At 38.6% G+C, this 15848-nt stretch overlaps 1 protein-coding gene across 5 annotated transcripts in view; it reads right to left on the reverse strand.

Moving 5' to 3' along the window:
- Positions 1 to 943: 943 nt before the first annotated feature.
- Positions 944 to 15848, reverse strand: part of Snx14 (sorting nexin 14) — a 64294-nt gene continuing 49389 nt past the window's right edge. For 2 of the 5 annotated variants that reach the window (XM_051140040.1, XM_051140039.1), the window contains 9 exons: positions 15435 to 15546; positions 10779 to 10819; positions 10552 to 10671; positions 7586 to 7709; positions 7194 to 7358; positions 6929 to 7024; positions 5508 to 5599; positions 3553 to 3609; positions 944 to 1151 (listed from right to left, as the gene is read on the reverse strand). In XM_051140040.1, the coding sequence (XP_050995997.1) occupies positions 1113 to 1151; positions 3553 to 3609; positions 5508 to 5599; positions 6929 to 7024; positions 7194 to 7358; positions 7586 to 7709; positions 10552 to 10671; positions 10779 to 10819; positions 15435 to 15546 (846 nt within the window). In that variant the 3' untranslated portion in view covers positions 944 to 1112. Of the gene's footprint in view, positions 1152 to 3552; positions 3610 to 5435; positions 5600 to 6928; positions 7025 to 7193; positions 7359 to 7585; positions 7710 to 10527; positions 10672 to 10778; positions 10820 to 15434; positions 15547 to 15848 lie in introns of those variants that run through there. The other 3 variants (XM_051140037.1, XM_051140036.1, XM_051140038.1) reach the window with 2 other exon arrangements.

A 15848-nucleotide genomic window follows, 5' to 3' on the forward strand; every position in this document is an offset into this window, starting at 1 on the left:
ACATGTTTTAAATGTGCTGCTACAAACAGAATTACCAGAGGGAGCTATCTGGTTGGCAGAATAAAGTTACTAGTAGCTAGAAAACCCTTTGAAAGTTATAAAGTACACTGTAAGACTGCCTTTTATGTGTGCTAATTCAGATACAGGTAGAAGACCTTCAAAATTGTTGAAAGCAAACTTAATCTTTGTTTATTGACTTGCTAAAAATATTCAATTTCATAATAAAAAGTATAAACAGAATATGTCCACTACTGTTAACAGACTGTATTTATTATTTCAGATGTAGTCAACGTTAGAATAAATGATTGAGTGCATCTTGCTAGACACTGTCAAAGAATGTGCTGTGTTTGTATAAACGAACCACCACAGCTAGTCACATAAAGGAGAGACCTTGAACCTTAGCCCACTTGTTTTCACACTAAATGCAATTGCTTTTGAAGCAGAAGAATACAAAGATTGTTGGTCTTACTTGTCTGCTTTCGTTCAAACTCAGCAACACAGGCATGGGGAAATGGCTCAGTAGATAAAGTGCTTGCCGTGCAAGAGTGAGGACCAGACTTTGAATCTCCAGTGCCTAGATAAAAATCAGCAGGTGTGTAGGCAAGCCTATAATCTCAGCACTCAAGATGCAGAGACGTGGCAGGGTAGGAAGGAGCAAGCTGGGTAGCTAGACTAGCCAAATCCAGAGAGTCCAGGGGCAGCAAGAGAGCCTGCCTCAATAAACATAGTAGATAGTGATGGAGAAAGACACCCAGTATCAACCTCCGGCATCCACACATATGAGCACACATGGGCATGAGCAGCCAGCCACACATATGTCCCAAACACACAAGAATGAACAAACACACACACACACACACACACACACACACACACACACACACACTCAAAACACCCTAGCAATAAGTGGCATATGTTCTTGTAAAATCAAGACAGTAAATAGAACACAGAAAGCCATAATACCTAAATCACTTTTTATTGCTATTAAGTTTGTTAGTCTTTATTAAAACAAAAATATTTATTTCAAACACTGAAGTACATGATATTTATAAAAATATACAAAGTGAAAAGAACATTTTTATTACACTGGTATGTTATTCTACACCAAGTATTTACATCCAGGATGTCATAGAGGTAGCTTCCTTTTGTACCTAAAGCAAAAGTAAAGCCATTTAATAGAAGACAGTAAGCGAGGGTTCATTTTTTAATTACCTAACAGCTGTACTACAGTAATATTCTAAGTGAAGGTACACACACATACATACTAACCCAAGTACTTCCTGGCACATGCAGCAGATAATAAGAACATATTGCCATAGACATCATAAAAATCTCAGTGCTTAAAGTTTTCTGGTATTCATTTCAATGCAATTTAACATAAAATACCTAACACTTCCATTCTCTTTTAAATATACATTTAATATTACTAAAATTTGAAAGCTTACAATCAGTAGATGAACAGCCCAAATCTGGTTTTCCTACTCTACAGGAGTGAGTTTTCATTACGATGTCATCTAAAGGGATTAGTCTAAAGTAAGGGGGCTGGAGAGTGTGGTGGCGCACTCCTTTAATCCCAGCACTCGGGAGGCAGAGGCAGGCAGATCTCTGTGAGTTCCAGGCCAGCCTGATCTACAAAGTGTGTTTAGGACAGCCAGGGCTACACAGAGAAACCCTGTCTCAAAACAACAACAACAACAACAAGTAAGCTGGAGAGATGGTTCTGCAGCCAACAGCTCCTGTTGTGCAATTGAGAATAGAGTTCTAAGCCCATCATCCATGTAACAAGCCAAGCACTGTGCTTGTAACCACAGCTCTGCTATGACTTTTTTACTTCCACATTGCAGACATTCACACACAGTCACATACATACTCACATACAGACATACAAACACACACACTCACACCTTTTTTAAAAATGAGAGCTGGTCGCCCACCATAACTGGATAGTAAGTCCCTACTTATAAGGATCCCACACACACTGGTTAGAGCACATAGAGAAGTCAGTCTGGAACTAACTGGGAAACTCCCTCCCTGCTGTCTAGGTTTCAGAGTTCCAAAAGTTCCATACAGGCTGCTAGGGAAGAAAAGCAATCAATGATGGACAAACCAACAAAAACACTGGGCCCTGCACATGACAGTCATGCCCTCTGGACAGTAGCAGCATGACTGTTACGGAGCTAAAACTCCTTTTTTGTGATTTGAGGTGAGGGATGCTCCCCAGTAGGAAATTCATGTCTGGTACTGTAAACCTGGTCAGTAACCAATGGCTGAAGAAGTCATAGCAGGGAGCCTGATATTGCTGCTAAAAAGTCTTGTTGTTGAAGTACCTTATAAGTATGCATATTTATACCATAGACTACCACTGCTCTCAGTCTCAGTCAGAGAAGCTACTTTTTGCTGTAGGCAGTAGTTAATGCCCTCACTGGTCAAAGTGCTGAGAATAAGTGACTGTCGATGTCCAGGCCTAAGTGAGAGATTTATACCAACTCCCACCTCCCAAGGCTCAGGAAACATCTAATAAGTGGGGATGAAGAAGAACGCTAGAGCCTCAACTCACAGTAACTGTGGGCACCTGCACAGAGTGAGACAGTCATATAAAAGGCTCTACATTCAATCCTCAGCACCTCAAAAAAAAAGGTCTAACAGCCTGACTTTGTCCCTGAGATCCACACAATGGAAAGAGAGAACCCACCCTTCAAGTTGTCCTTCACCTTCACACTTGCACTGTGGTGTGTGTGTGTGTGTGTGTGTGTGTGTGTGTGTGTGTGTACATGCATAAGCATGCACACGGATGCACACACATATGTGCACAAACACAATTAATTAGCAAAACTTTTATAAAAATAGCCAAAATCGCAGCATGCATGTGGGAGGGGCTCAAGAGCCACACCCCTGAGGAACTATTGGCCGCTGATGCCTGCTGAGGAGAGAGCCATCCTTTCTAAGAGCGTGGCCACTAGCAAGTTGCTCATGCCCCACTGGCTTCCTCCACATCCCTGCACATATGGGCAGCACTAACTGGACTCAGTGGGTTATTTTGTTGTGTTAAGATGTGTTGAGAGGGGATCCAGAGGGAGTTAGAACATTAAAGGGTAGATGGCTAAATGTTCAGTATACATGTATGAAATGTTAAAAGAATAAATGTTTAAATTATATTTAGAAAGAAAAGAACTTAATATCCTCAAGATTAAATATGGTAAGAACACCATGGTCTAACTCTAATACTTTTGTGTTCTGAGAGGGTCATCTGAACAGCTAGGCCCGTTCAGAGGCTCAGATTAGTCACACGTTCAGCTGACAGCACAGTGAAGGCCCTCATCTGCTTGTAGCTAGGAAAGCAGGCCTTCACAGCAGAGACAGTCCCGTGTCTGCCGCCCCAAATCCACTCTACGTTTGGACAAGTTGGATGGGGACAATACAAAAAGCCACTTGTCTCAAGTTGTTCAGCTTTCAAATGATTGCAGTAGCAACAGTTCCTCTAAATTTTGGTCTCTAATTAAATGTCCAAATGCTACTCAAAGAAGAATGAATAAATTACTGCTTTCTGGGTACCTTATTCAGCTCTGGAAACAGCTCCCGTATCACGATGTCTAAGAAAACGTAGGTCAGCTGCAACACAAAGACATGCAATAAAATGTAAGGTGCTAAGCAGTACAAATGGGAGGCACAGAATCCAGGACTATGGTAATCTTTGGGTGAAAGCCAGGGAAGGTACCGGCAACAGAAAACAAGCATAGAAGTGTATTTAATACCACCAACAATGTTCTATCCTTACACACATGGTAGAAACCTTTCTGAATAAAAAAAAAAATTGACATTATTATGCTTCACCCATTTTATGTAAATTGCTTTGCACAAATTTTAAATAAGCAAGCAGAACAATGACATTATATTAAGATTTAATCAAAATATATAGCAACTATATACATGATGTTTTTATTATTCTAAAGATTATTTGACAACAAGACAAGTTAACTCTGGTAACACCCACCCTGCCTCGAAGATGATGAGCATCAAAGAACCTCCTTATGGAGTTGGCTTCAAATGTGGCAAACCAGCCACTGGACAAAATGTCCTCGTTTCTGCCACAAACAGAATTCTGCCTGAAAATGGGCAAGTTTAGATGCAGGCAGAATCAATAGCCAAACTCTGCCAAAATAGGGTAAGCAAGTTCCCGCCTCGCAAATATGCCTGTCAGAGATATTGGGCCAGAAGGCTGAAGATAATGCTCCAACATTATAGAGAGTGTTGGGTAACTGTTCAGGCAGTAAAGTGTCTCTGTCATCTTCTCATTTTGGAAGCTGCTAACCTGCACTTCTGGTTCACTCAGGTATTTAAATTTTATTCCTTCCCAAATCTCTGATGTGGTTGAAGACCAGATAGTTTAGTCTTTCAACTAAGCTTAGTAGGTTAGGGGTTAAGATGTTTAAAATAAAGATAGATGCTTTAAGGTAAAAGAGATGAGATACGATAGATACTGATCTATTCAGAAATTTAGACCCAACAAGATAGGAAAGATGTTTACTTCAAGTTTGCCAAATACAAATAGCCAAATCACTATGAACGTAACATTTATATAATTCCTGAATGTCTCGTGGTTCTTCCTGCTGTATGTAGTTTATTTTATTCATGTGTAATAATATAAATGTATACATTAAAAGAGAAACATACTTTTAAAAAAAAAGAATGCATTATATATATGTATGCAATTTTCAAAGAGTAAGTTTAACTTTGAAAGGTAAGATAGTTAAAATAAAAAAAACAAAAGAAAAGAAGAAATATGTTGTATGTATGTAGGGAACCAAAGTAGAAAGGGACCAAAAGAGAACAGAACCATGAGAGAAGAGGAAGAGAGCTTTAGGGAGAGGAGAAATAAGGCACTGGAATAATGTCAACATTGTAAGAAGAGAGGGAAGGCCCAGTAACAGATGTAGGAGCCATGGGCAATGTGTGAGGGGGATGAATGAAGATGAAGTCATGGGAGCTGAAGAAATGGCTCCGCAGTTAAGAGCAGTGTCTGCTCGTCTATAGACCCTAAGTTCCCAGCAACCACACAGCTGCTCACAACCATTTATAATGAGATTTGATTCCCTCTTCTGGTGTGTATGAAGACATAACACTCAGAGATAAAACATAAAACTTTTTTAATAAGGTACCATGACACATATGGGTGAAAATACTATGATGATATCCATTACCTTCTGTGCTAACTTGAAAAAAATAAAAACACATAAAATAAAAAGTTAACTGGTTTTTCTGTGACTTGAATTATGAAATTTTAAATGTTTACTTTGTCATAGGTTTTCTACACAGCCAAAACTTTCTACTAGGAAGATATGTTAACTTTAAACAACACTGCATGTCACAAAGAAGATAACCAGTAACACCAGTGTATATACATTTTCCTATATGAATGTTTAGATTATGTGGGCTAGATTTCATATAATGACTCACACAGGTAAAGCCAACATCTTGCTCGGCACCCCACAGCAGCACTGCCTACTTACCTGCTTGTTGAGCACTGGCTGCTGCAAGCCATCAAAGACAAGTCTGACGCTTTCATACTTGGTTTCTTCACCAATACACTTGACTATCAGATCTAAACAGGAAAGACACATGTGAAACAGTTCACAATGACTCATTTTTAACTGCCTCTTAAAGTGAAATGCCTCCTCCATTCCCAGACAACAGGTAAAAGCTGTAGGTCATTATTTCTCAAACCAATTTCTGCAAGAAGCTCCTAGAAACAAATCTTATGGTCAGGTCAAAAATATGTAGTTATCATTAATCCCCCTTTCAGAAGTTCTCAATACACAGGACATACTGCACATATAAATCAACTACCACTAAGTGAGTTTTAGAAAAGACTTTATAATACACATATACAAAATATATGTATATATAATAATAACTATTATTGTTGTTACTACTACCACTACTACTACTACTACTACTCAGGGTAAAACAAAACCAATTTTTAAAAATATTTATTTTTAATTATTTGTATGCACTGTGTTTGTGAGGAGAGATATGCGCATGAATGCAAGTGCCCACAGAGTACAGAAGAGGGCTTTAGAGTCTCTGGAGCTGGAGTTATAGGCAGTTGTAAGTTCCCTAACATGATGCTCTCTGAGAGAACAGTATGTGCTCTTTTAACTGTACTCTTAACTAACTACTAAGCCATCTGTCAGCCTCAAGCAAAAGAATTTAAACTCCAAACAATGTTTCTGTGCATTTGTGTATACACATGTAGAAATATATAGAAAAAATGTCTATGACAAGATGTGGTAGACACCCATAACCTCATCATTTGGGAAGCAAAAATAGGTGGATCAATGCAAATTTAAGGCCAATCTTGTCTACCCAGCAAGTTCCAAGCAGGCTAAGGTTACATAGCAGACCCTGTTTGTTGTTATCGTTGCAAACAAACAAACAAAAACTCCTGACTATTGTGTGAATAAAACTAGCCTTTTCACTGGGCCTGGTGATGCACACCTTTACTCCCAGGCAGGTGGGTATCTATGAGTTCGAGGCCAGCTGGTCTACAAAGCAGTCCAGGACAGCCCGGGCTAGTTATACAGAGACCCTCTTTCTGGAAAAACTTTTAAAAAAATAGCCTTGCCTTAAAATTTAGGGGTGAGCCAAGTATAGTGAGAGGCTCATACATGTAAAAGCACTTAAAAGACTGAAGCAAGAGAATTGTTGCAAGTTCGAAGCCAGCCTGGGCTACAGCTAAAGAATCTATCTCAAACAAACAAAATATTGATGCTATCAACAAAAGAACAGGTTAGATTTACTGATGAGCTAATTAATTTAACTAGTCTTTACTATTTCTAAAATAGCAACTCATAATAACAGTCTCAATAATTATACTGCAACTTCAGAGGGGTGTTAATCTATATGAAATTAAGAAATTTAAACATTATACCAGGAATGTAATTCATCATTTCTTCAAAAGTGTGTTTTGCTCCTTTTTGCTTATCTTGGAGAGAACGAGGTTCAGTATTTTCACAAAATATAGCATCTAAAAATGAGCACAAAAAATGTATACAATTATTTTTCCAATTTATACACAAGTATATTGCAGTAGTAGAAATTCTGGTTAAAAAACAAAACACATCCCTTACTCTTTTAGACCTAACTAAAATCACAAGCACAAAACATGACATAGACTGCGTCAAATACAAACAAACCTCGGAGAAGTGTTATGAGTGAAACCAGCCGGTGCTCCTGAAACAGCTGCTCCAGTTTGCACTGGAGATAGTAGTCGGTGTATACTTCCAGCGTGTTCTTAAAGAGGATTCGTGTTCCCATTAAAAGATGATGAAGCCAATCTGGAACTTGAAAGACTACTCGTCCTGAGGAAAACCAATTGGGGATCACCTGAGATCTGTTGTTGCTCAAGATGATAAATGGGATACCAGTAATATGGGTTAGTTTTACTTACAAACAGTGGTAATTTTAACATGTTCAAGGCCAATAAATTAAATCTGTGAAAGGAACATCTTTCAGAGCATTGTGGTAGGGCTGCACTTGTACCAGGAGGCAGACTGATGGAGAACAACAGGGACCGTTCAGGCCTTACCTACATACATCAGGTAGTCATAGACGCCATCCACAGTCATCACCTCCATGAAGTAGTTCTGATTTTGCTTTCGTTCTGTATTCTCAGCACGGTTCGCATTATTCTTAAACAGATCATTGAAAAGCTAAAATAAAAGTTGAAATAATAAACAGACATATACTTTGTTGCATCTATTGACAATAATCACTAAGGTTAAAAGAATACACAGCAAAACTGCCACATTAGGAAAGCTTAAAATCTGCTTTCAAATGTTTACATTTGTGAGGAAAGCCACAGAAAAACACTTATTTCTCTCAAAATATTACATAAAAGCTTGTATTCACTTTTGCCCTGAGGTTAATTCACTATCCATACAGAATCTTTTTTTTTTTTTTTTTTAAATAGAATCTCTTTTCTTTTCCTTGTTTTTTCCTCCTTTTTGGAGGGATGTTTGCTTTTTGGTGCTTGGATGTTATAATGTTCTACCACTAAGCCGTATCCCTGCCCCTCATTTTCATTGTTGATTTTAGGAGAGACGCAGAGACAGGACAAAGCTGTGTGGCCCTGACTGGCCTCAAACTCACGGGCCTCCACCCTCAGCCTTCTAAATGCTAGGTTATATAGGCATGCACCACCACACCTACCTCCTCTTCCTTTTTTTATTATTGCTGCTACTGTTTTGCTTTTGGCTTTTTAAGACAAGGTCTCATTCTTAGCCCCAGCTGGCCTGGAATCCACTATGTAACTCAGGCTGACCTCAAACTCTTAGCAGTTCTCCTGCCTCAGCCACCTAAGATGCTCTCCTTTGTTTCCATAAACCCAAAGAAACAAAGTAATTTGTGACGGTGTGTAACTATATTACCAATAGCTAATTTTAAGACTAGTATAATTAAAAGGCCATGAATTACTCATTAATCTACAGATATAAAAATTCACCAGTATACAAAGTTCATTTGTGCAATATTATTCAAGTCCAAAACAGTTTAGTCAATATGGGGAAAAATGATGTGGGGACTAGCTTTATTAGCCAAGCACTTTCCTAGCACGCATAGAGTACTGGATTCTGTCCTTAGCACCACACAACACTGTGCACATGCCTGTAATCCCAGCACTCATGTGATAAATGTAGAAAGAGAAGTTCAAGGTTACCTATTGGCTACAAAGTGAAAGCAAAGCCAGCCTGAACTACATAAGATCCAATCCCAAAAGAAGAAAAAGCATCCCTCCTAAACAAAAACATGAAAAGCATTGACTTTTTATAAAAATCAAATAGTGTCAGGTAATTCATTTTCACAAAATCATTGTTTTATTATTTATGCATCCATCCACCAAACACTAAGTTCTATGTACCAGAGATCATGCAAAAGGCAGTAAGTGCAAAAATACAACAGAAACTTAACATCTAATAGAAACAGATGAAGAAATACAGGACCCAAAGCCAGGCCTGGTGGCACACACACCTTTAATCCCAGCACTTGGGAAGCAGAAGCAGTTGGGTCTTAGTGGGGTAGAGGCCAGCCAAGACCCTTTAGCTGGGGAGTGATCGGGGGAGGGTTGGAGACGACAGGAAAGGGAGAGAGACAAGAAACAGAATAGTGGCTACCACATAGAATAGTGTACTCCACCGTATCTGAGGATGAGTCTCCTGCCCACCTACATTTTATGTTTAATTTTTTGTTACAAAATACTTAAAGTAAGTCTAAACAAGAGAGGGAGAAAGCCTAACCTCCTAGTTACTACACTTGTTTCATAACTCTGTTATAGATACTGTTCTTTGTATATTTGCATTAATATAATTTACCTGCTCTAACATCTTTTAGATAATCAGACCTTTAATGATAGAGTTCATTTCTAAGTTTTCCTTCTACAAAAAACATATTAGTAAGCCGGGCATGGTGGCGCACGCCTTTAATCCCAGCACTTGGGGAGGCAGAGGCAGGTGGCTCTCTGTGAGTTTGAGGCCAGGATAACCAAGGCTACACAGAGAAACCCTGTCTCAAACCGCTCCTCCCCACAAGTAAAAAACATTTTAATAAATATCTCTACATATTATAAGATCTCCTGTCAATTTATTTTCTTCCATGAGGTCAAGAGTATAAACATGTGACAACCCACTGTTAAACATCGCCAAGTCTTACAAGCCACCAGCAAAGTCCATCTCCAGTTTGATTACTTGCCTCAACTTTACAAATGTACCTCCTATGTACAACAATTCCCACTCGGGCATAATCCCTCTTCCCTTATGTTTCCCCAGGACAATGCTCTGTGGTGCCATCCAGCAGGGAACTAGTATTCTACCACTCACAAGTGTGCCTGTAGAGTGGAGCCACCTAGAGGAGAGGCTATGACAGCTTCAAGCAGTTTCGAGTTTCAACGTGACTGAATTTTCATAATCCAGGAGAGAAGCGGGACATTACCAGCAGATGGTGTGCACCTACATCTGTCTAGCTGTCTCTAGGAAGCCGCAGCTCTCACAGAAGGGGGCTGAGAACAGCTTCAAACAATGGAGTCCCCAGGAGAGGACAGTTGCGGAGGAGGGGAGGCATCTCAAGAGTTTGGTCTGACTGAACTGTCTGAAGCAAACAGTAAACTATCACTGAACACAAGAGGACACTTGCAGAGGGAATGTTTTTTTAATTCTAAAAGTAAACAACACACTCTTTAAAAAGTTTGGATAGATTTATACAGAGGATTAGATTTAAAAAATAAATAGGCTTTGCTGCAGATGGATCAGAATAAACAGACAGAAATAGTGGGATGGGGGGGCACAGAAATACATGGGAGAAGGTTAGAAGATGCTGGAAATAAATGAGAACTGCATCACGCTAAAAGGAGATAAGTAAGGGAACGAGAAAGGGCAAGGGCTGCAGAGAAAAAACCAAGATTGGAAGGCCACAGCCCGTGCCACCCCTGCACCTCCCCTGTCCAACCCTCGCCCGTCAGCTGTCTTCTGTGTCACTTACGGCCTCTTTGACAATATGCAGTACCTTCTTGTTGTTTTCGGAAGTGGGGCTGAGGATGGTCAGCTCTGGCCTGCTCGGTTTAGGTTTCGGGGATTCACATGAACTGATTAGACTCATGATGAAAGGTTCCAAATGCTGGCCTTTCTGTGGTGACAGAGGAGGCCACCTTCAGTATCACAGAAGCCACTGCAACCCACCAGCAATTAAACATATCAACATCATCTATAAATATATATAAATGAGTAATTCACCTCTTTCATTAGTTTTCCAGGAACGGACTTTATAATTTTGCCTACAATTAAAAATAAAATATTAATTTTATGAAAGTAGAACATACTGTGTAATTGTTTACATGAATATTTCACTAGGTAGTTTTAAAGAGAAAATAGTCAAATAAAAAGCCAAAGCTGTATAAAGTATTTATAATTCATCATTTCATACTTGAACTGATGTAAATACTGAAATTTACAATAAAAGTGACACACCAAACTATTTTATAAATGCATTTGGGATTTACTATGGAAATAAGCCATGAGGCTGTATATAGAAGAGATCTAAGAAGCTTACTGTTAATAAATGTTAGAGCACAATAAGGAGATAGCAATATGATTCTGGACACTGATGTCTATTTGAACTAACATTCATTAGTTTGTCCCTTCATTCATTTACTCCTTCCCTCCATTCACCCTTCCTTTTTGTCCTTGGTGCTGAACCCAAACCTAGGGAAAGCCTCTGCATGTTAAGCAGATGGTCTACCATTAGCCTCATGCTTTGCCCAGAAAAACTCTATGAAAATGTTTCATCAGGACTGGAGAACGGGCTTAGCAGTTAGGAGAACTTGCTGCTCTTCAGAGGACCCGAGTTTGGTTCTCAGAGCATGTTGAGTGGCTCACAGCTGCCTTTAACTCCAGCTTTAGGGGATCTCATGGCCTCCTCTGGCCTCTGTGGGCATCCACATATATGATATATTATATACACACATGCATAAACACACACGCAGAGACAGAGAGACAAAGAAATATATACACATACACAGAAGTCAGAAGCTTCAAAAATGTTTTTAAAACATTTTAAACAATGATGAAAAACACATTTAAATATATACTAAAGTTAGTCAAATGTTTAAGAACATTTTTAGAAACATTTAAGCTATTGGAATAGTTTGTATTCTGAATTTTCAGTTTAAAATGTTCTATTCTAGACAGGTGCTGCTGCATACCCCAGTGACTGTGGCAGAAGAGTTCAAGGACATCTTAGACTACGAAGTAAGACCCTTTCTCCAAAGCAAGGACAGAAAAAGAAGCTACGTTTGTCCAAATTATTTATTGTTTGTATCTCCAGGTTCCCTTTTTGAAAATACTAAACATATTTAGAAAATAACATGCAAATTAGCCAAAATTATCAAATACAACTTAAAATTTATTTTACCCCCACTGGGTAGACATAGCAATACTAAGAGACAATAATGAGAATAATTAGACTTGTATATGATGTAGAAACTACAGAATGTTTTCAGGGCCTGGAAACACCCTTTAGAATATCCCCAGATTCCTCAGGTCACAGGATTCACAGAATGCACTTCTCTCACTGTGTTGCTACTGAGCCGGATTATTTCTCTGAGTGATAAGGGGAACTCAAGTTACTAGTTCCTGTCTACCTATCGGCCTCTTCTGCCCTGGGAACCTGGATTCTGTAAACTCAGGAAGTCCAAACTGCCCTAAAATTATCAACAACCCACAAAAGCAACACATGCATTCAGTTGTTTACTTGGATCATCTTTCATGATTTTTTTTTCACCTTCTGTCAAACTTAATAAGAAACCAGGTCAAATTAACTCTTATTTCCTAAACACCAAGTATAAAAAGTTCCTCACAATTTCCTCTGATAAAAAGGTCACACATACCAAATGCTTTGGATCAATTAAATGGGTTGATGTCAATGACAAAACAGCTGCTGATTCAGTTCTACTTAAAACTACGTATTATAAACCATTCTGAGAAATAACTGCATTTACCATACATTGGCTTCAACAATTTTATACAAATATTTCTAGTAGGTTTGTTTGGCGACTTTGAACTTTACATAAAAGAAATGTTGTGTTTGTTTTCATGTGTGCCTTGTTTCTTTCATTTGTTATGTGTTTCGTTTGGAGACGGGGCTCAGACCCAGGGCCTCATGTGTGGTAGGCAAGTCCCAATGTCATCCACTCTGTTACTAGTTGCTCCAAGCTTCAGGCATTCATTTCTCTAGGACTCAACACAAAGACACTACAGTTTATCTGTCTCCTCTCTTGATAATGACCATTTGTGTTGTTTCTACCTTGAACTATATATGACACACAATGTGGCTTTGAGCATTTTCAAACATAGATATAAGCTCTTTGACAGCATCTATCACAGAGAGGAAGTCCTGAACCACTCAGTTTTTATATCAAACTATTTTTCCAAACAGTTTTCCCAATTATATTCCTGCTAACAGAGTAAAGCTCCCACTGCTCCACACTGGCACTGGCACGTGGCATCATCATTTTCTGAAATCTTATCACTAAAAAATGCTAACTTTGGGCTGGAGAGATGGCTTAGCAGCTAAGGGTACTGGCTGCTTGAGCCTGAGTTCAACTCCCAGCAACCACATGGTGGCTCACAGCTGTCTATGAGATCTGATGACCTCTTCTGGTGTGTAGATAGACATGCAAACAAAACATCCTAAGGAATGATTATAATCCTTGAAAGTATGTATAAACAAATAAAAAACTTGAAAGAAATAAATAAACCTTTAAAAAGAAAACAGAAATGCTAACTTCTTTCTCTAATAAAAATGAATTGTAATAAGCATCCTCGATGTCTCCATGGAGTCCGCTCTGACTAGGAATACCTCATAACATTATTTGTATCCTGCAAGGTAGAACAAACATAAGCCTTTCTGATTGTCTTTAACTGATTTCAAGACCATATTACTGGGAAGAAGACCATCTACAGACTAAAAGTGTTTTTTCTAATTGAAGTCTGAAGGTGCCCTGGAAACACAGGCCTGTCATCTCAGCTATTCTGAAGGCTGAGGCAGGAAAACCCCAAGTTCAGGGTCTGCCAGGGTTGGGCTGCAAAGAGAGAGCAAGTCCATTCTGGGCAACTCCACTGAGATCTTGCCTCACACTAAATGGCTTTTTTTTTTTTTTTAAGACAAGAGGAGGGGATTAAAGATATGGCTGTGATGATTAATATAGCTAACTTGACAAGATCCAGAGGCAAACCTCTGTAAGGGATTATAAGATTTACTTAACTGCCAGGCAGTGGTGGCACACACCTGTAATCCCAGCACTCAGGAGGCAGAGGCAGGTGGATCTTCGTGAGTTCGAGGCCAGCCTGGTCTACAGAGGGAATTCCAGGAGAGCTTAACTGAGGTGGAACAACCCACCCTAAATGTAGGTGGTGGCAGTTCAAGGGATGGAGTTCTGGGCTGAACAAAAGGGAAAAGCTAGTAGGAACCATCATTGTGACCAGCTATGTGAAGCTCAAGCTGCCATGTCTTCCCCACTACGAGGGACTAACAAAGCCTTCCTTCTACCAGGGTATTTTACCACAACAATAGGAAAAGTACTGCAGGGGCCTAGATTAAACCTCAGTATCACTAGGAAACAAAACGACTGAAATTTTACTCATCTAGGCTATTTTCCTAAATTCTAAATGAAGAAAAAAAGAAATTCAGAGAGAAAAATTCTAATGGAAATGTCTTTGCATAGACTAAACTTTATATAAAATCCATGTACACAGTACCATAGATAGAAATGTTCTCAGAATGTACTAAGGTTAATTTAATTTAAATAGCTATTTTAAACAAGGCTTAGTTAACTTAATTATGTATAAGCTACCTAAAGAAAATTAGGTCCTAAGGAATGATTATAATCCTTGAAAGTATGTATAAACAAATAAACAACTTAAAAGAAATTATATAACTTTAAGTAGAGGGAGAAAATTGCTTAGATGGGTCTTCAAGTCAAATATGAAAAGATGTGGTATTTTTTAAAAAATTGTATTAAAGTTACTCATATAATGGATAACGGCTATGTATATTTATATCTGCTGAAAACACTATCACTTCTTTTTCCTATATGCATAGCTAAGGATGGGGCACACATCCTGAGAAATTTGATGCTAAGTGATTTTGATGCACAAACTTCAAAGAGTACACTTATACAAACTTATGACAGCTACAAGTCCCTAACTGGCATAATCTTATAGGGCCACTGCCATTTATGCACTCTGTCACTGAGTAAAGCACTGTTGACTTTATTTAACCATACAAATGCATACAAGGACATTATTGGCTGATAGTTTTCTGTGATAGAATAAGTAGCTAGACGTGACTGGGAAAATAATCAGAATAATGCATCTCTAACTGCAAAAGAAGTTCTTTGTAACTCATCACATGGCCATATTATAAAAAGTTTTTAAAAAAATAATTTATTTTTATTTTATGTGCATTAATGTTTTGCCTGCATGTATGTCTCTGTAAGGGTGTCAAATCTTAGAGTTAACAGTATAAGCGGCCATGTGGGTGCTGGGAGTTGAGCCCTGGTCCTCTATAAGAGCAGTCAGTACTCTTAACTGCTGAGCCACCCTTCCAGTCCCTCAAAACCAGTTTTCTTTTCTTTCTTAAAATGTATCTATTATGTATACAATGTTCTATCTGCATGTGTACCTGCTCACCAGAAGAGGGCACCAGATCTCATTACAGATGGTTAGGAACCATCATGTGGTTGCTGCAAATTGAACTCTGGACCTCTGGGAGCACAAACAGTGCTCTCAACCTCTGAGCCATCTCTCCAGCCTGCCATCTTCCAACATTAGTCTAAAAACATTGTTCTTTTCAGTTTATCCTCTTATGTGTGTTTCTTTCAAATGACTTACCAAGGTTTACATCTGGAAGTATCTTATCAAGAAACTGTGTTTCCCCACCATTGGGGGAGAGAAAGTCAGCCAGAAGTTGACTGTTACTCAGTTCCGGATGCTGCAAAAGTTTCTTCAATGAACAGAAATAGAGGGGAAACAGATTAGAAACCTAGAAAGATAATCAAAATTTATCTAAAATGACTACAAACAAAGACCAAGAAACTGTAAGTCATCAAAACATATTTCCTAATCTAACCAAATGACCTGTAAGATAATTACATACATCCATGAAAAACATATCCACTGAAATAGTTTACTTTGCTTATGTTTACATTTTTATAAATAATTATACTGTTTATACAGCACAATGTACATATACAGAGAAAAATGAAAGTCAGTTCTGAGTGATGAATGGTAAAGAGTTTATCCCAA

This window comes from Acomys russatus, chromosome 32 (assembly GCF_903995435.1).
Source record: "Acomys russatus chromosome 32, mAcoRus1.1, whole genome shotgun sequence".
Lineage (NCBI taxonomy): Eukaryota > Metazoa > Chordata > Mammalia > Rodentia > Muridae > Acomys > Acomys russatus.